A 20,315-nucleotide genomic window follows, 5' to 3' on the forward strand; every position below is an offset into this window, starting at 1 on the left:
TACCTTTCTTCACGACGTCGCTTATCGTATCTGCGACTCGGCCTCATTCGCCCAGCATGCAAGCGCATCTAAACTATCACTTTGGGAATCGCTTTCAGTAAAAGTGGCATTCGTTTCTTTTCCCTCAAACTAGCGTACCTCAATGCACACACCGATTCAGTCGAAATGAAATCTCTCGCATTGTGGGACCAGACGCATTTGATGGGATTTTTGACGAATCTCACAGACGCATCCGACTGGTAACCGTTGAGATAAATGCACCAAAACGTATACCCCAGTCGCTCTATCACCACTGTTCGTCACCGGGTTTGGAGCACAATCCGCGATCGGTTTTGGAGTTCACGATTTTACAATCGTTGCGTTTTTACCGTCAATCAGCGGGCAGCTCTCGGGTTCGGCCGGTGGTGACTGGCTGGGTGATTGCTTTTCCGCCATTTCCGGCAGCAGTTTGTCCACCAGCACGATCGCTCCGACCAGCGGCTTGCCGTTCTTCTCCGACGCGTGCAGCAACCCTTTTTCAGCGACAAGCGCGAACGAGCGGGCACCATTGAGGCCGGTGTGATCCTTGCTACCGGACGCTACGCGTCGCCGGCGGAAGAACAGGCATTCGAGTGGAACCCAGAGGATTATCGCTAAGCCGCACGCGGCCATTACGATGCCGGTAAGCCGCACGATCGACGGCACGGTGAGCGCCGTACCGATTTCACCCGCAAGATCCGCCGGCATGAGAACGTGCTGCTCGAACCATAGCACCGGAAGAAAAACCCGCGGTACTTCCGAGAAGAGGCTGAAAAAGCAAAGGGAACATGTTTAGTACATCGAATATAAACTTTATAATATGAAATAAGAATATTGCTAAGTGAGATCAACATGAAAAGTAAACGCGTAAACGTGACATTACCAATGAAAGTGGTCCAAGCAACCACTGTTTTGTACTCAGTATGAATATCTGCCCAGACTAGCACAGCACATTTTGACCATAAGACAAGGATTAAGATTTTTGCCTTTCAAGTGAAACTTCACTTAGTAAATGCATCAGAAGTTAACTAAGACGAATTAAAATTTCAAGCTAGTATAGCCTTATTTTTTACTTACTTAATATTGTCGTACGGTTCAATCATAATGTTCAGCTGAAGTCGAGCAGCAACATCCAACGGAACAGAGGTAGTCTAAAATGACGATACAGAAAAAAAAATGATTGTAATATTTTCTATTGCAATATATCTCTAGCTTTGCTCACCGGTTCAAGTGCCATGTAGAACTGATGCTTCTCTTTCGACGGGCTTAAACCCTCCACCTGATCGAGATAGAACGGATCGGCGCCGTAGTAGTGCGGATAGGACATAAAGACGGGTGTGCCGAAGCGGCAGGACGAAATGTTCAACACCCCGGACGGGACGATCTCGCCCGCACTGAAGCAGGCCGTCTCCGGGTAGAGCGTCCCATTATCGATCGCCCGTCGATCACCACTGTACTTGTACGCCTTCACACCGTGCACGCTGACTTCCTCCTCGAAGTCGAGCGGCAGACTTCGGCACATGTCGGGCGTGAACAGCTCGACCGGACGGTCCTTCGACAGACCCGGTGGATAGAACTCGCCAGCCGATCCGTTCAGCATGCCGCACGTACCCTCGAAGAAGTCCGTGCGGGGTTTGTAGTTCCACTCTCCCATCCGCCCGAGCAGGTTAATGTCATCCACACCGGTGTGCACGTTGTAGTGACCGATCAGGTCGGCTGAGTTGTTTCGCTAAAAGGGAAAGGTGATTTGGATTAACATTCTTAAAGCTATCGATCACACAACCAGGCGGAAACTGGATGCTTACCGTGTAAAACCAACCGACACGATCGAAGGGAATTTCGTCCGCGTCCATCATATGCTTTCCCATCAGCACCATGTTGTCCTCGTAGCCATCGAAGAGCAGCTCGGCGGCCGTTTTCACCACGTGTAACTCCTGCTCGTACAAGGTCAGACCCATCGAGACGCCTTTTTGCTTGATGTAGCCCCAGTACTGTGCTCGTTTTGCCGCCGACTACCGAAAACAAAAATGCAAAGAATTAGATGATAGATACATGGATGGAGATGTAGGATGCAAACATGGAAAATAAAATGTACCGCATATCACACAAGTGAACTAAAATTTTCTAGCAACCGTTTGTCCTATAAAAAAAAATTTCACCACTGCGACAAAATGCTGGTATTGCACAACACGGAGCACATCCCGTAAATCGACGATCGATAGATAGTAAAGCTCGATGACAATTCAAGGTTACTCTCGTGTTGCTTCGGATAGGGAATTCACGATCTGGACTGCCTCAACTGCCTTTAATTAGGTAGCACTTTAATGACGGTTCCACCGAGTGTATTCGAAACGCTTCGTTCGGTAGATAACGTGATCAAGTCAGAGGCAATAAATAGCACCAATCCGATTTGGGTAGGATTTTGTATTTCTTTTTCTACTCAGTACAATTTGCCCCTCCATGAACTGGCGGAGTACGGAGTAGCGGTAATTTGAAAACTGTTGATAAGGGCCGCTTACATTCTGTTTGATTAAATTTGAAGCTGCCAGTCGATTCACCTGTAAGTTAAATTAATGATTCAACCTCCTTTCAGGTGCCGCTTCCAAAATCTTCTGGAAGGACATACGGACAACTAAAATGTCATAAATCGGGTGAGAATTGAACTACGCCGGTTATAAACGTATGCGGCAGAATGTACGCAGTAAGCATTGACGGCGCTAGTAAACTATTCAGTTGATTCTTCTTCTTCTTCTTCTTGGCGTAACGACCTCTTGGTCATCCCTGCCCGTTAAGGGCTTACGAGACTTGTTTCCCTGTTGTACGTGGATAGTCAGTCCTCTCGTACAGGGGAGGGTCCGGTCTCGGTTGGGATTCGAACCCACGCCGTCGAGGTTTTGAGCCCCCATTCAGTTGATTAGGTTGTGTGAAAATAACTCGCATAATTAAATACAAAAGAGGATTCGACACAGCAGAAGATAATATGCAGCAAGAACAAATGCAATCCGGGCCACTGAACAAACGCATTAAGAAAGAGGATACTGCCATTGCCATCGTTGCAGCAAATGCCTCAATTTCCAGCGAAATGTCCATGTCTAGCCAAGACTTTGTGCAACTGGAATACACACCGGACCAACGTAGGAATGATCAAAAGCATCGTAAGGCGCACGTTATGCGCTGTCTGCGTAAATGGCTCATCCCTAAAACCGCAATGAGTGCTCTGAACGAGCTGCTGGGTCCAGGTATGACAGAGTGCGCGTTCACCACCAAAGGTAACCTGCAAAACACTGTTTGGCGTCGAGTTCGATGGCAGTGTCTTAAACACAAGCGTAGGCCACCAACATTCGTAAAAGTGTAGTGGTAATGTTACTAAGGAAAATGAAATGAAATTTATTTTTATGTTTGCCTTGAAATACTACTATATGACTTGTTTAATCATACAAGAAACGGAAACAGAACTAAAGTGTCTAGGAACGGTGGAATAGTTTATCAGTTTATCTCGTTTTGTCTACTTTTGTCTACTGTTTTGTTTAATTTAAAGAAAATGATCAAAAATCGAATGAAGCTGCTGATACTAATCCTAACGTCGGTAGACATTAAGTAATTGCTGCATTGATTAATTTTTGTGAAATAAAAAAGGTCCATATAGTTCCATTCAAATTCAATGCACTTTTTATCACAAGTATAGGATTAGGGACTAGCACTGTTTGATGAATGATGAACGTAAGTAGTTCGACAGCGTGGGTTCGAATCCCGAAGAAACCCGGACCATCCTGCCCTGTACGTGAGGACTGACTACCCACGTACGCAAAGGGAAAAATCGACGATGCGCTACATGACCGAAGTCGAAGATCTCCTGACTAACACGTTCCGATAAGAAACAGGATCAAAATTCATCCCAATCAATCAAATTGAATTGAACATCTAACAGCCGTGCCATTAAGTCCTCGGATGATATGATGCCCAGATGATACCTACCACAGCCACTATGTTTATACTGCTGATCACATCGTCAAGCCGGCCGTTGCTGCCTTCCTCGTCGAAGTAGAAGAGACTTTTCTTCCGATAGCTCACGGTCGCGTTCTGGTCGTGCCAGGCAATGTCCACCTTGGTCGGCCGCTCGATGAAGCGGTACGGACCGAGCTCCTCCAGGATCGGTTTCGTCGAGTGGTTCCGGATATCCTCCGGGTTGGTCCAGTTGAAGAAGTAGATGTCCATCGCCAGCGGGAACGGTGGTGCCACCCAGGCATCGTATCCGCGCGAATTGGGACGAAGTTTGAGTTCCTGATGGAATGAAACAAACGCGCAGAGAATTCATTACTTAAAGGTGGGTAATATCAAGAACACTCGAAATCGATGGTACGACGTTAGAGTGGTGCCCTAATTGATCACCTTCCTTCGGTACCCGCTGCATTCAGCAAAGTCCGACATTTGCCTAACAAGAGTCAATTGCGGGGTCAATCGTTTTGGACACTGCAGACTTTGAGCCGTTGCCGCCGGCTTTCCCAGTCACCCGTCGGCCTTAATGCCGAGGGAAGAGCCGAAACAGAATGAAAGAAGCATTAATTACCTCGTGCAGTATATCCTGGAAGATGATCGGGAAGAACAGGATGAAGAAGGTTCCGCTGGCGAACAGCAGCAATCCCGTCGACGTCAGGATGCACCGCCGGTTGCAGATGCTTTTGGCTAGCATGGTGTGGCGGGCACGTCTGGGTCTGCGAAGTGAAGACAGGGAGAAGCGAGCATTGTTAGTCATCTTGTTCATTAGTCTGATCGTTGGCCTTAATTGAAAAAGCCAATTATGTTTAGTTCGATCGATACGATCGTGTGACATACATTCAAATCAAATGAAGACCGGACCGAGCGAGCAAAGGTGGATATATCGACTAGATCTGGCTTTGTCTCACGGTGGGGTCTACAGGAATCAGAACTCGATCTGCTGGAGGCGGTTCTCGTCTACACGGCACTTACGGCGAGGTGATGGCATGACACTGTGAGTTAACATCAATCAAAAGCCAATTTCGCCAACGATCATAAGGTCGCCATTGTGTCATCCGTCCTCACCCTGGGCCAGCACCCAGATCGTTACACTCTGCATATGAGTGACCACCTTCTTGACGATATGGTCATTGTGCGAACGTGGGAGGAAAACGTATCCTTTATGTTGCTGTGGACTCGGCTTAATTTTCTTTGTCAATAACCGTCAACCGATCGCAGTGCCGTTTATTTTGATTTAAAAAGGAAGGAAGCTGCACAAAGATGTGTCGATTGGACAGGTTCAAACTCATTCTAGAGGGATGGATCACGGAAGATTGATATGAGGTTAAGGTCCTGGGAAAACCTCGTTCGATTGACTTCCACTTGAACCTGCGGCTTAATAATGTTCCGCGTGTTTACTCCAGAACCTATCCAGTTTTTTCGACACATCCGCCCAGAATACCGAAGCGTACAGTAAACAAACACCACCCTTTTAATCCGCCTGATTTCATGCTTCGTCGACGCATGACAAAATAACACAAATCATGCTGTAAACGGGTGGCAACAAAAAAGTAATAATAAAGCACAATTAAAGCCGCCGTTCCGGGCATGCCCCATTATCCTCTCCGAAGCGGCTCAGATGCTGAGGCTACGCAGAAGCTACATCGACGAGCATTTTATACGTCGGCTGCAATCCACCGGCTAGGAAGGGCCTTTGTTGCTGCGATTTTGGGAGGCCCAACAAGACTCATCCCCTCCATCCCTCTGTAGTGTAGATCTTTCAAAAAACATATTCGACATTAGCTTTTGAACCAAGGTTAAATTTACCCTCCACGTACGTTGGTCGGTCCACGGTTTGGCGTTGGTTAATCAATCTAAACGAAGAAACTACCGGGACAGCTAAGAACGTTCTAAGAACGTATGGCCAGCGTTGAGAATGGCCGAGAACTTCCAGCGGGAAAGTCCGGGCGGTGGTTACAAATATTAATTACCTTCGGAAGACACGGAAAAGACGCACGCTGAGGGTTTGGCAAAGTTTGAGTGACGGTAGGCAGAGCGTCTAACCAGACGTCCGCTGGAACTTCATCGATTCATGCTGGCATCATTCCCTTTCAACGAGAGCTCGATAGGATTGCGCAATGTTTTGAAACACAATGACTCAAAGATCAAACGTGCCCGTAGATCAGTACGTCAGACTAACATTTCGCATTGTAGTTGTTTTAAGAGTAATGTACATTTGTTTTATCGAGTCGAAGGCGAGCCGCTACAGTTCATATGCTTTCTACACATTTTTCTAACATTATACTGTGTTTATCAAATTCATTGAAACTTTTGTTTTATTCTTACCTTTCAGTGTTCATCTATAATAAAAGATGAAAATGTTCCGGTTTGAGATGAAAACTAAATCTTAGAACGAGCGCACCCATTCAGAATTTTCAAACATTTTAAGAATCTGGAAACTTAACGTAATTTTTGTATCGAACCATTAGAAGATACTGTACTGTATGTATACATGTTTACTGGTTGGATGATCGAAACATACAGATTCAGCATAAGTCGTCCAGGGACGAACTTGAAGAAAATCGAAAATCGTGTACGCCAAAGGCCACCTACAATGTACTTTCACAAGATCTGGGATGTCAAGGTTATCTAAAAACGTCACATTTAATGGAGTTTTACAATCTCTAATCTTCAAAAAGGATTGATAAATCAACTCACCTGCTACCGCCACACGCTGGCAAAGCGTTTGTCTTTTTTTGAATAAGTCTATTTGTTCTACTAGCTGTCCCAGGCTATTCAACACGACAGAGTTTGGGATCCTTAGACGTAAAACTAAGGATACTCCAGATATTAAGTAAAAAACAGTTGATCTATAACTTTATATATTGTCAAATATAAACAAACAAAATATGTACACTTTTCCCTGTTCCATGCCGCAGTCTTTCGCATTCGAGAGAAAATAGTGATTGAAGCCAGCCGTGCCGCATGAAACAATTTTGAAAAACGTTTGTGACGGTAATTAGTGATGGCATTTTGAAAATTAGTGACGATTATATTACAAAACATGAGCTGAAGAGTATTAAAAATATAGCTCTACTTTAAAAATGAACAAGAAAGTATAACTTTAGATTATGAATTAATTGATGCTTAAATTTGTGTGAGAATTCATTCATTTGTGTGAGAATACATACGTATATTATGTCCGTTAGGAATTTATTACCCCCAGTTGTTGCTGTAAAGTGCATTCGAGTTTTACCGGTGTAACTTCTACCGCACATGGTGGTTGATGCAATTCCGGTAATTAACAGCGATGTGATTGTTTTTGTGAATATTTTGAATTTGCCATTAACCTACCATGACCCTCCCATTGCCGGTCGGTTGACCGACCGCAGCGAGTCTCAGGCCATAATCTCAGGCAGTGCAGCAAGTTTACGAAATGCACCGAAGAAGTGTAAACAATCATTACGCCATTTAAAACACAATTTCAGCCGAAACAAGACCATTTCTTGTTTCATAGTTCCGAAAATGAGTGTAATTTTTCATGTCGGACAAGTTTGATAACATGGAGAAGGGAAGGCATGTCTTAGGCAGGCATCACGAGAGTCTTGTATATAGCTGCACTCTTTCAAGGTCCTAGAAGGTTGTGCTGGGAGGTGAAGTTCTGATCTAACTGTTTACCATTTTTTGACGGTGGAATTGCCTATGTTTTTATTAAATAATGGCAAGTTTGATGCAAGCTTTCAAAACGAAGCGTTAAGAGACACAGTTACGGGTAGAACCAGTGTCGCAATGAAAGCCGACAACCGAGTCTTGGTTTTATCTCTCCATCCCTTGGCCCCGTTATTTTTTACCGTTTGATGAAACATTGGAGGGCCTCATCAAGGTCAGAAAAGGGAATCTGGATACTACTTTGCGACCGGGTTGATTTAAGCCGACCCGAAATCGATTGCCCAACTACGATTGCGCGCGCGGGACAGATAATGCGCACGTGTTGGGTGAGGTTTCCCTCGGGAAAACGTACGATAAAAAGACAACACCGACCGAAATCGACGAAGCGGTTTTTTTGCAGCTTAGCCGGTGTGTATGATTTTTGTTTATCTCGCCTTCCAGCGTAATACTATGAGCATTATCTAATCGAAAAACGAACTTCTACGATAAGCCCGGACAGCCGTCGCTTTAATTTCCACCCCGTCGAGAGGGTGGAAAACACTAGAACATTATGGGACCGGAAATGCACAACACGTCAATGGTTTTTGTTTGTAAATGGGTGTTCCAAGACATTTGATCACAAAAAATTTATCTTAGGTTCGATATAAACGACAAGAATATCAACCAACAAAGATAGTTTATCTTTTGGTAAAGAAAAGAATAAAGAACATAAACGACTGCTTGCTGATATAAAATTAAAACTACTGTTGAACTTGGTGGTGCAAGTAACGATGAAGTTAAAGACCATAAACTCATCAATGCCTGCAATAACGACCAACAGACTCGCGTTCAGCATCCAACCGGGCGCCGATTATCGCCCGCTTATCGCCTTCCCACCGAATACGATGTGTTGGTAAACATTAGTCGATGTTGTGGCTTCCCTCGCCTGGCCAGCTTCCGATGCAACGCCCGCACCCCCCACCCTTCCCGATGCATTCAGGTGAAAAGGTTAACAAAAACTTGATCGCGGGAAAAGAAGGCGATCGAATTGGACTAGCAAATAAAATGAAAAAAACGCGTCACCACCACTTGTCAGACGATAACGAACAGGTTCGAACGGACGGAACGAGATTGGACAGCGGAGTGGCGGGCCCACGATCTTGACAGCAGCGCCAAAAGCAACCCAACAACAAAGTGGATCGATCGAAAGTCGAAACCCAAATAAACCAAAAAGCGAAGGGTTCATGCAAAGTGCATTCCGGTAGATTGCAGCTCTCTCTCGTGGCGCACGAACGGAGCCGAATTTGGCGTGCGTTTTTGCTCGGTTCGGTCAAGCAAATATCAATTTGTAACGGCACGTGTTTTCGCGAGAGGTCGGTCATACATCATACGGGCAACACCTCGGCGTTTGACTTGCGCCCTGACCTGTGGCAGGGGCCGTTCGGAATGAGCAAACACGCACGCCTGCTTCCTGCCATGCAATTCTTCTTCATCGCTAAACAGTTTGAATGCCCAGAACGGGGCGCACAATCAGCCGCCGGGCGGCGGGGAATTCAACGACCGCACAATGGTAAACACGGTAAAAAAATCGTCCTTTTTAAACATTATAAATTGCGATTAAGAGATCATTTCTTCTCCTATCAGTTCGCCGCAACGTAACCTTTTCAAAGCCTTTCTTGTGCAATTTATCCAACACCCGCGAGTGGGTCTTTTCAAGGATCATCTCGAGAGCGTGGGGCGGGAAAAAGGCCAGGCTGATAAATCTTCCACTTTGCACTCACGCATCGTGATGCTATCGTATCGCTTGTACGGCTGCGATCTTTCACAACTCGATCAACTGCATACTCCAGACGGTTCGGCATAGACGGCTGAGTAAGTGTGGAGAAAAATTGAGTTACTTCGAATTAGCTCAATTGTGTGCATTTAATTGACCAATTGTCAACCCACCGAGGTGACGGGGCCGGATCGCGATGCCACTCCCTGTGGGGCCGCGGCGAATCCACGAAGGCAAGATCCTCCACGGCACATTCCGTCGAGGAGCCGTCGGAAGCTGTGTCCGGTGTGAAATGCGAACGGCACACGGTCGTCTGGGGGGAACTATAAATATCAGCTGATGGAACGATGCCAACCGGTTGTTGCAGGAGGTCAGCGAGACCAGCGTGTGTGAGATTTTTTGAAGAAAGTTAGACTGCGAAAGATATGCAAAAACAACAAAAAAAAAAGGTGGAGACAAAACACCTAGAACTTCAGCAAACAAAAGCTGGCCAGGCTTGGGTAAATCCCGTTTGGCATGAATGAATATCCAAAAACTCCCCCCTTGCGGTTGACATCAAGCTACGTAAAGAAGGCTATTGAATTCCCCCCCACATTCACATTATTATGTATCGACAGTCGTAAAACCGTCAAAACAGACAATTAGTCACCACGCCAGTTGCAAACTTCAAACCCGCAATCGGTCCCCACACGGAAGACATGAGTCGGCATTTTGCCCAAAGTCGCCAGTCACCGGCGTTCACGTCGTCATGACGGCGTGACTTCACGCCACGGTGGAGTTCTCGCACCAAGACGGCGGCTGCAAGATGCTATCATTGCTCGATCCCATCCATCCACCGCGGGGAAGATCAATTCTCCACCATTGTTTCCGCAGCTAATCAGCGTGTTTGTTTTACGCATCGTCGTCCGTTCGAGAAGGTTGTTGAAATGGTTTTGATACGTATCAACCACGAAAACCGTGATCATCTTTAGCATACACGCCAACCTTGAAGACAGGTTGATATATCAATTTGTGACACAAAGTTTACAAAAAAAAAAAATTGTTATGCATAGTGGTCATCGCGGAATCTCGGGCCAACCAATCCACATCCAGCCATCCTGTCCAACCAGTTTGGATTGCGAATTTCCACCGAAAACGACCTTTTGTTGTTGGCTTAAGGATTGGTTTGCGAAATTACGTTTTGTATTCGCTTTTTTCACCTAAACGTGAAACTAACGATCAGCATCTTCTCGAACGCCAGGGGTGTTTCACCACGTCAATTCTAGACACAGACATTAGCAGCACCTCGGACACGGAAGTCTTTGTTATCAATTCCGGCTCAAGTATGGAACACGTTTGTTACGTTATGCTTCGAACTGGTGAAATTTAAAACGACTCCGAACCGGGTCCTGAGAATGTTATAAGAAAGTATTTTTTTTAGTTTCGTATTGGCTGTGTTGGATTAATTTTTGAACAAATGAAACTCAAGCAACTGAAGAGGCCTCCTTGTGGCTATGTTTAGAATATCAATTCCTTTATCAGCTGTAAGGAAAAAAATGGCGAATGAAAGTCACACATTTTTGTTCGGAATTATCAATTTTAAATACATATTTTTCACTTCGTATATTCTTACTATCATCATTCGAGGATCAGTCTCGTATGACAAAAATGACAAGTGGACTCCATATCACATGGCCATTTATTATCAGCACGTGCGATGATGAGCCAGTGACAGGGAAAAATGCTACGTAGCGAAAACCGTCAGTCTGAAACGATCTGTTTCATGATCGTTTTCTAATTCATTATTGCAGGAAATTTAATTTTTGGGATACTAATGTTGTACCCCAAATACTGGCAGTAGACTAAAATAGAATCGGTGTCTCGGTCCAATTTAGCACCAATTCAGATGCGAAAAATTACCCTCGCCGGAGGTGCTTCACTGACTGGGCATTTGGTTTTGGCAAACAGTCTCGATTAGATACCAACCTTCGGTCTTGTTTCTTCGAACCCCCTCAGCGGCTTATCGCGGAAAAATACACGCCAGCTACAACCATCATATCGCACAGGTGTTTTGCAAAAGGTAACCGGGAGCAGGGCATCGCTGTTTCGTCTCACCGATTTCACCTATCAGCAGTTTATCGGACGTCCCGACGGCACCACCGGGCAAAGGGTGACTAACCGGGCGGGGTAGTGACGCTATCTGGAACACCTGCTCGGATGTTCATTTTTATGTTAACAGATAGTACCAGCTGTACACCGAACGGGGTGGAACCCCTTCAGGCTAAAACATTTGGTTAGCAAACTCTTCCGTAGTAATCCGGTAGTAGGAAGATGATCCCAGCGAATCGGGAAGTAAATTCTACCGTGTACGCCTGCTTACGTTGCTTCAGTAAGACACAGCAGTCAGCTGTTTGCGATTGTAGCTTGGAATGATCTTTGCAACTAGGGCGAGGCCACATCCACTATGGCTTCTATCAACGACTTCAGCGGACAGCACCACTGCTGGAAGTGATTCCATTCTCCGGAATGGTTTACGAAATCGAGAAACAACAAGGTGCTGATAAGCTCACTGCAAACAGTGCAATTTAATTCCGGTACCGTTCGCGAAGGGTTTGGTGTGATGGTCTGTAAGTATCTCTACGCCGTACCCCAAACAGAGTGTGACTCATAACCTACATTGCGCCATAATTGGATGATGGTTTTTTTTTCTGATTTTAAATTAAATAATATCGTGAGGATCGAAACCATTAATTGTTTCTTTCGTTTTTTTCTTCCGAAACTAGAAATAGAAACTCCATTAAGCATCCGTCCGTTTAACGTGTATTTGTAGAAATCATGTTTCGTGCGGCACCAGATAACCGATGCAGTCCTAATCAACCTGCAAAATGGCTGTGAACCATACATCACGCCTCGCATAGACGTAGGCATGCATTTCAAAAGAAACCCGCTCTCGCGGCGTGCGGCTTCAGGTTGTTTTGCAAACAAATCGTAGGACACACGGATCACGGATCAGATTAGAAATCGGCGGCCGGTCTCGCACATCCTGGAATGAGCTTCAACCGCGCATTACAAGTTTTCGTCCGCACATAAATCATTGTTTTGAATGAAAGTCTACGGGCTAATAAATGCAACAATTTGCTGCACGTCATCGGCTTTGGCAGGGGCCAAGGTCAAGCGGTGTAATCATTCAATGCTACCGTGCAGCCACCCGGCAAATCGAATCGACAGCTCGAGTGGGTTTGTTGTGCGGCACCAAGGAAAAGGATCACCAACCATACAGGAGATGGTGATAAGCGGCGGAAGATGCATCCGATATACGATCCCAACAACAACGCAGATGACAACCACTCGCGATGAAGCTACTCTGCAGAGACCGATAGTGTCATGTTCGACGGTCCGTTAAACCGTACCGATAAGTTTCGATCTCGCTATGCCGGTGGATGGCATTTTTCATAGTGTCGTATTCCGGACCGTGTTTCTTATCGATTGAGGAATGCATTATCAAGCTGCTAAGCAACCGAACGCCGGCCATAGTTATCGCGCGCATTTCCAAAAGGGTACAACGAAAGGGAAGCGATAACGATTGCGGTGGACATGAATCAGTACCAGATTGGATGCATATGTGTGTTTGGGAGTATTTTTTGCCTTCAATGTTTGCCATCCCACTTGCTCAATCGCTTTAAGCTTTCTAATCACTTCAGAACATTTTTCATTTTGAGACGAGCCAGCGTCTTAAGTGGCTCTTGGAGCCGTGGTTTGAGAATGTTTAATTACTTTCGTTTCGGGCTTTCCGTCCGTCAATTACTGCTCGAAACGGATTTGGTAACAATTTGAGGAATCGAAGGTATTCACTTTTTTGCTCGTTTTCAGTTGATCATTTATGGATCAAGAAGGTTAACTGAACGTCGATGGAAAACATATCAATAGACACTTGGCGCTATCAGGGGAAAGAAAACTAAACAACGGATGCACTCGAAGTGCCACAGTCTGTGTTCACACAAGCTGACTGTGGGCAGGCGTGCTCCTTGGACTGAAATAATATCCGGAAGCCCGCTGAAAAACAAATGATGATAAGGTTCACTGTCGGAAACTATACCCAATCAAGAAGGAGCAGATGAGCAATACTGTAGACATTACATAGATTAGGAAAAAATAAATTTTGTAATATTAATCAGTTGATTTTTCTTTACCAACCCACATGGGAATTTATGGTAAAAAATTCTTGAGAATGGAAATGCCTATCTAGGGCCCTTTGGAAACTGTTGAAAGTAGTTGATAGTACTTATTAAGTAAGGCTCTTGAAGAACGAGTTGATAAAGTCAACGGATTGGAACAATGATTTGAACGCGATCAGTAAGAGCAGAAGCCATCGACCCTATAATGGGCAGATTCTCCCTAGAAACGGGTTTCATTCAAAAAAAAGTCATACTATAAAGATACAAGTAATGAGAGAAAGAGATTTTTTTTAAATTATTAAAATAAAACGTTGATTTTCATCATCTTTCCAATGTGTTTTACACGATTCGAATCTCGCAAGATAAAGTATCATTAGCCAATGCATACACGACACACTTGTTTCACCATTAAATGTTGAGGGCTATTGAACATTGATGCAGTTTACTTCATTGTTAGTTAACCTTACACTAATTTTTTCCCATTATTTAACTTACCTTGCGCTCCCGATGTCCCCGTTCAGATGGGTTCCGTTGGCCACCCGATGGACGGTAGCTTTCTCCGTATCCGCGACCGGATGTTGCGAGGACTGGAACATAAAGCAACGCTGTGGTATCTCACCACACTTTGCCGGACACAAAACGGGACACTTCTCTACGCGTTAACGCGCGAGAGAGGAAGAAAGCGAGGTTGAACTGTTGCTCGGTCTAAGGACAACAACCGGATCTCCTTGGCGGATGGCGCAAGGATCGGGATGAAATCGGTTTGAATGGCGCAAAACACGCACACATTCGCGTCGTCCCACCGCGTCGCGTGACCTTGAGAAGAGATGCGTTTCTTCGCTGTTCGTTCGACCCCTCCGGAACGATTGGCTGTGTGTTTTTGTTTTGCGCAGAACGCAACCCCCGATGGTGATTCGTTTTAAAAAATGGGGTGTAGAATTTCTTTACGTCGTTTCTGTGAATGTATTACGCCACTTAACTTAACCACTCTTCATTTAATCGTCGTCTGTAATTTTGCAGTATGCGAATCGGAAGCTGGACAGCTTTAAAAACTGCGATAAGCCGATCGGACAATCGTCAAGCGGAATTCAATTTGTCGATCTTTTACGACACGCTTCGAGCAAGGCAGCATATGAATGACACTTGTTTTGTTTTCTGTTTTTTGGCGCACACTCTCGTCCACGCCCCGCACCCGGCAAACCCGGAGTGATTATTCGCTTCCTACTGGTGGCTCTTTTTGTCTAATTTTGCGCACACAAGCTCGCACTCGTGTGTAGTTTTTTAGGAGCGCGATTTCGGATGATGTTCAGCTCAGATCAGCACACTAGATGACTCTTATAGCAGTCAAACTAAAACGGTCCCAATTTACAGTGGCCTGCCGTTCGCGTAACACACATGAATGAACTAATTTGCCGTAGAGAAACTGCAATGCGCCGTCACTTACTTTGGGGGTCTCTCGCGGGATTGAGCATATAAACAAAGGCGACCGCACGATCTCTATTCCCGTTCTGCGCGCACGTTAATAAAGTGCAGATGCTCCCTGCTAATGATATAATGGAGCACGCTTTTTGTCACTGACTGACTGACGACTGATAATTTCTTTCTGGCCAGCAATGGCTCGATGTAAGCCCCGTACTAGCCCACGCACTCTAGATAACAGTAGGCACACACAGATCCAATCGGCAGCGAAAATGGGATGATAAGGCAGCCCCACGGGAAATGTGTGCGGATCAGTCGGAAATGGACACCTGCCAAACACGCGGAGGAACCCAACCGGCCCGTACAGTATGCCACCGTAGCACGACGAGAATGGCTTTTCACTCGATTATCCAATCGCACGCCGTACAACGAAAATGTCCCCTCTTCACGAACCGCGTGCCAAACCGAACCAGAAGCGCTACCCACCAGGACTGAACCGCACGGCGTTTGTTCTATGACTGTCCTACGGTGGACCCGCACGCCACTATCTAATACCGGCCACAACGCACAGTGGGCTAGCGGATGAAGGTTACACGGTCGCGGCAGATTATTTTTAACTTTTCCATTTGGAGCAAATTGTTCAAGTACGTTTCACGAATTTTTAGTTGAATTTTGTATGACTTCCATGAAACTTAAAAAATGTATATTCCTTAAAATGTTGTGTTTGTAAGGATCAGTTGATGGCCCTAGCAACAATGCCAGTTGTGTTTGTTGTTGTGGGTAAACTTCTTTGTAACTTCTAAAAAGTGCTATAAAACTAATGAGAAGTAATTTGGTATCACCTTACAATTTTATTGTTGTTTTCCCTTTAACACTTTGTTTCGCTACCTATAACACTTATAATGTTATCCGAAGCTTCCCTTTTAGTTTCTTTATTTTCAAAATATAATCATTCCAGGCAAGATAACACAATTTCACAAATAAATAACATTTGTTTTTCAACTTTAACCCTGCCCTTTGGCCCACTGTGCAACGCGCGCTTACCAACACAACCCCAGAGAGTGGATTGGTCATGGACCAACGGAACGCGGAATGACGCTAGGGCAGCGCAGGGAAGCGTCATTCCGTGGTACGGGAATTTTGTAGCCGTGCGTTGGGGAATTGCGATTTACTTGACTTCTGTCGCACTATACTACTCCCCGAAGTCCCGCGGCTAATGAGTCTTCCCTACTTCGAGGGACATTGCGCGTACGCATACTGCGATCGAGCGGAGGCTTGGTAATTTTCTCTACTTTACTGACTTCGCACGCCACTGATCACAGCTGTGCACAAGCACTACACGGGACGATTCTAACACGATAGTGATGTGCGATCTCGTTAAAGAGGCGTGGGATTTTCTTCACGGTTTTGAAAAGGCGCGAAATTTGCGATCGCCCCTTGCGACCACGTGTTGAGCCGTTTAAACGCCATGAACACATGGCATGTTCGTTGGAAAAATCGATCGATCGATAATGTTAGCAAGTTTGTAACGATAATATCAACCAAAACCATTTCAATTCTTAAATTTTCAGTTTAGCTTCTGCCTGTGTAATTTTCAAATTTAAATAAAGTTTCATTAGTACCAGAGACAGAACAGAGAACTCTACAAACGATTGTACTTCATGTTAATGCTCGCTTTTCGCAGCAATAATAGAAGCGGAAAGGGAATGGAATGGTTAGATCACCCCGCTATCTAATTCTGTTCAACCATGGTTTGTACCATTTTACTGAGCGCAAATCAGATATTCCCGACAATTTGTTTATTGGTATATAACTTGTTTAAACTTGTTAAATATACATATTAACATATTGTTTAAAATAAAATAGTGGGGTGTGCTCTAAGAGTCCAAAACCATGCATGAAACCGTTCATAGTGCTACAACGAACGTATAGACGGATTGATATGAATTGCGTTTCAAACCAATTAGACAGACAACAGACCGTTGAGAACAGTTCATTAGTTTTATGCTCCATCTGCAGCGTATGCAGGTGGATCGGAGATCGGAGATCGGAGAACGGAGCAGATACCCTACACTCGTTATAATGTAGCGATGAAGCATTCTTTAGAAGTTGTTTGAACAAAATTTGCTTCCTGTTTTCATATTGTTTAAAAAGTCGTTTAAGGGAAAAATTCCTATACACCAACGTACCAAGACATTTTCCTAGATTTCAGCTATGTTAAAGTCCGAAAATGTTTGGATGCTGGTTTATAATTTCTAATGTGCGTCATTGCTGGTTCGATTGGATTCCCACGAGTTGCTTTTCCACAGTTCTCACTTATTACTCTGGGCAGAGTATGACGCTAGATCTGTGATAATACTCCCACTCAACAGACAGAAGTACTCCGAACAGATTCATTTCTAGGAAAATTTTACATCTAGAAAGCTAACTTCCGTTCGGAATCAGTGACGAATAAATCTAACATGTCATTGTCAATTATTATGAAGGTAAAACATAATACTTCCCTAAACCTGTTATATTCGCATAAGAAACCATCGTTCTGCACGGAAGCCATAGCATGTAACACTGAAGGTAACATATGCTACGTCTTGTCCCACACGTATTACTACTCGGAAATGGCTCCCGAAATCAGTGCCCAACATTGCATCAGTGGCACGTTGCCGAAGGATATTGAACCGACCGTTTCGCACATTGACACAGCCTTGTATTGCGTGGCAACGTGTCCACGTCATGGGTTCGAAAGCGAATCTTCATCCGACCAGTCGCCGAGCCGCACGTGGTCAGTTAAGTTGTAGGTCACGCGACAAAACAGTTCGCGTACCAGCTAATTAATAGGGTTTCCAACCGATGGGGGGCGGGTCGGTACGATGGCGCACGGCGAATTTTCCATTCAACACCGTTTGCCGCCAGGTTCGCTGGACATCCTTAATCCTCCCGGAATGATGCAACGCTGGGCGACAGTTTCCTCACATTTTCCGTAGTCCTCTTCGTGGGGGACAGATTGAACGTTCTGCGCATGTCAACCGGCCCAAAAAACCGGCACGCACCATAGACACAACAGCCCCGGTCGAAAACCACCGGGGAATTAGATAATGGTACGATTTCGACCCATACCGGTCGATTGATCGCGCCAAACTGGCCTTGAATTCACTGCAAGCGTTTGTTACGTAGTCTCATAACACGCAAAAAATACACCCATCAGGAAGTCACACGTTGCTATAATTATGATACGTTCAACATTCTTTTCAGTCTGAGCCGAAAAACGAGTTTAAAGTCATCAGCTGCGAATTTCGCAATATCAACAAACAATGCTCTGAACAGGTTCTGTCTGATCGAGTGAACGTTCAAACAGCAAGAATCTTCTAGCGTGCAAATAGTGACGTCAAATGATGCAGCGAAACGACGAACACAAGCACTAGAGAACTCATCTAAAACAGATCATCAAAGGAAAGGGCAACATGGGAGGAGAACTGTGCACGTTCTCATCAATGCCTACCGATTTCTTGTGACGTGCGCCACGGAAAGCGGAAGCCACACAATCATCGATGGCATGTTTTGCTGGAGCAACGACTATCGGCACAAAGCAAAATGGATAAATTAGCTACAAACATACCGCCTGCAACGTTCGGTCTAATGCTGTGTTTTGGTTTGATTTACTTTTTTCGATCGCGTTCTATCGACCGATACGCTTAGTTTGAATTAGCAGATTAGCACGCTTTCCGATCGGCGGTTACAGGGTTTCGCATAAGTCGGAGAATTCCACAAATCGCATGTGGTTTCTTAAGCTGCCATCTGACCCGATGGGACTCGTGTGAATAAACCCCACAAATCTGCCGCAATGCGCAATTGTCTTTGGTTATGGGAAATGGACAAACGGTGATAGACAAATTGTGTTAAAACGAATTTAAATAACGCAGCTATTAGACTCAACCCACCAGAACGGCTGAAATATTTCGAATGTACACAATCAATTACGCGCCACAGGAAATAGTTCACTTGTTCGATTATCTCAGCAGTCATATGATAGAGTGCCTTTCTTTGTTCACTATTTTGTATACATCACTACTATCATATCGGGTTATGTTATCATTAAGATTACTTGTTTGCTCACTGTATCTTTGCGCGATGGGTCGGTCCGCTTAACCGTTTTCGTGGGCGGGTGGACGCTTGCATAGTGCGTATCGGATGCTTTGGGTATACACATAATCAGGCCCTTGCTATAGAATATTAAGAGTACCTCTTTTTAACCCCACCGCTACCATTCTCTGTTTTCGATTAAATGGGGATTGAGAAACTGTTTAAATGCATCGCATTTTATATGCCTCATTTTACCTGCCCCTGCATTGCAACCTACTTTAAAACAATGCACTCTAAAACGTTGGCTACAGCGGATCCTTTTAAGCATTTCTTAAAAACATACTGTTTGAAGCAATAAATACATTTGTTGTGTATATGTCCACCAATTGCGGTCAGTTTGAGCGCATGTAAAAGACCCCCGGGGGCTGAAACAGAATACTGAATAAAATTGATCTAATTTACAAGAAAATAATGTAGTTTAGCTGACTTGCACTAATCCAGTATTAGTGGTAAAGTAATGTTAGTGCGTCGCATCTTTCGCTACTTGGTACGCTTAGTTAAAATCGATTCATAACGTATTTTGATTCCTGACATTCGATTAGTAAAATTTAATCATTTTGACTCTTAATCAACGTATGATAAATTACTACTTACTAAATAAAATTTAAACGAAACGGCACCCCGCACTGCACTTTGCTTGTTTAGCTTTTCTTCCCTCGTTGTCATGTCAGTTAACATATTACCGAAGCACATGTTCTATGTTAATGGTTGTTGTTTTGTTTTGTTCATTCAATTTGTTTTTGAGTGTGTTTTTGCTCTACATTTGGTACTAATTATCCGCAAAAGCCTCCTCATAGCAATACTAGCGTTTGCTACAACGTACATCATAATATGCAAGCGTACATATGACCGATAGACAAATCACATGCCCGGTGGCTACAATCACTTGGCGAAAAGTATAGGGTTTCAAAAGTGCATACCCGAACCTAGGCATGCTAACTGTTGTCTACTCTTTCCATTTTATCATTATTATTGTTTTAGTTTATGTAGGGCACTTTCCTTTTCGTAGATTGTATTGGAATGGCAGTGTAGACCGGATGTAGGAGCGGGATCATAAAAGTGTGTATCTGTGCACCGTGTCTTTCATGGTGGTTAAACGAATAAAATAAGGAAACAATATTACCTACATAAAAAAATGCAATACAAATGGCTAGAACTTTACATAAACAAAAGAAAGGTGTCTGAAGCCG

General features: G+C 44.5%; 1 protein-coding gene across 1 annotated transcript; it reads right to left on the minus strand.

Moving 5' to 3' along the window:
* Window positions 1-230: 230 nt before the first annotated feature.
* LOC131289141 (protein peste) lies at window positions 231-14,165 on the minus strand. Its single transcript, XM_058318348.1, has 8 exons — window positions 14,065-14,165; window positions 11,657-11,668; window positions 4,586-4,730; window positions 3,994-4,299; window positions 1,824-2,030; window positions 1,241-1,747; window positions 1,096-1,169; window positions 231-787 (listed from the first exon to the last, which is right to left on the minus strand). The coding sequence occupies exons 1-8, from the start codon at window positions 14,163-14,165 to the stop codon at window positions 340-342; spliced, it is 1,800 nt and encodes a 599-aa protein (XP_058174331.1). The 3' UTR covers window positions 231-339.
* Window positions 14,166-20,315: the final 6,150 nt, after the last annotated feature.

Source organism: Anopheles ziemanni, chromosome 3 (assembly GCF_943734765.1).
Source record: "Anopheles ziemanni chromosome 3, idAnoZiCoDA_A2_x.2, whole genome shotgun sequence".
In the NCBI taxonomy this organism is placed as follows: Eukaryota; Metazoa; Arthropoda; class Insecta; order Diptera; family Culicidae; genus Anopheles; species Anopheles ziemanni.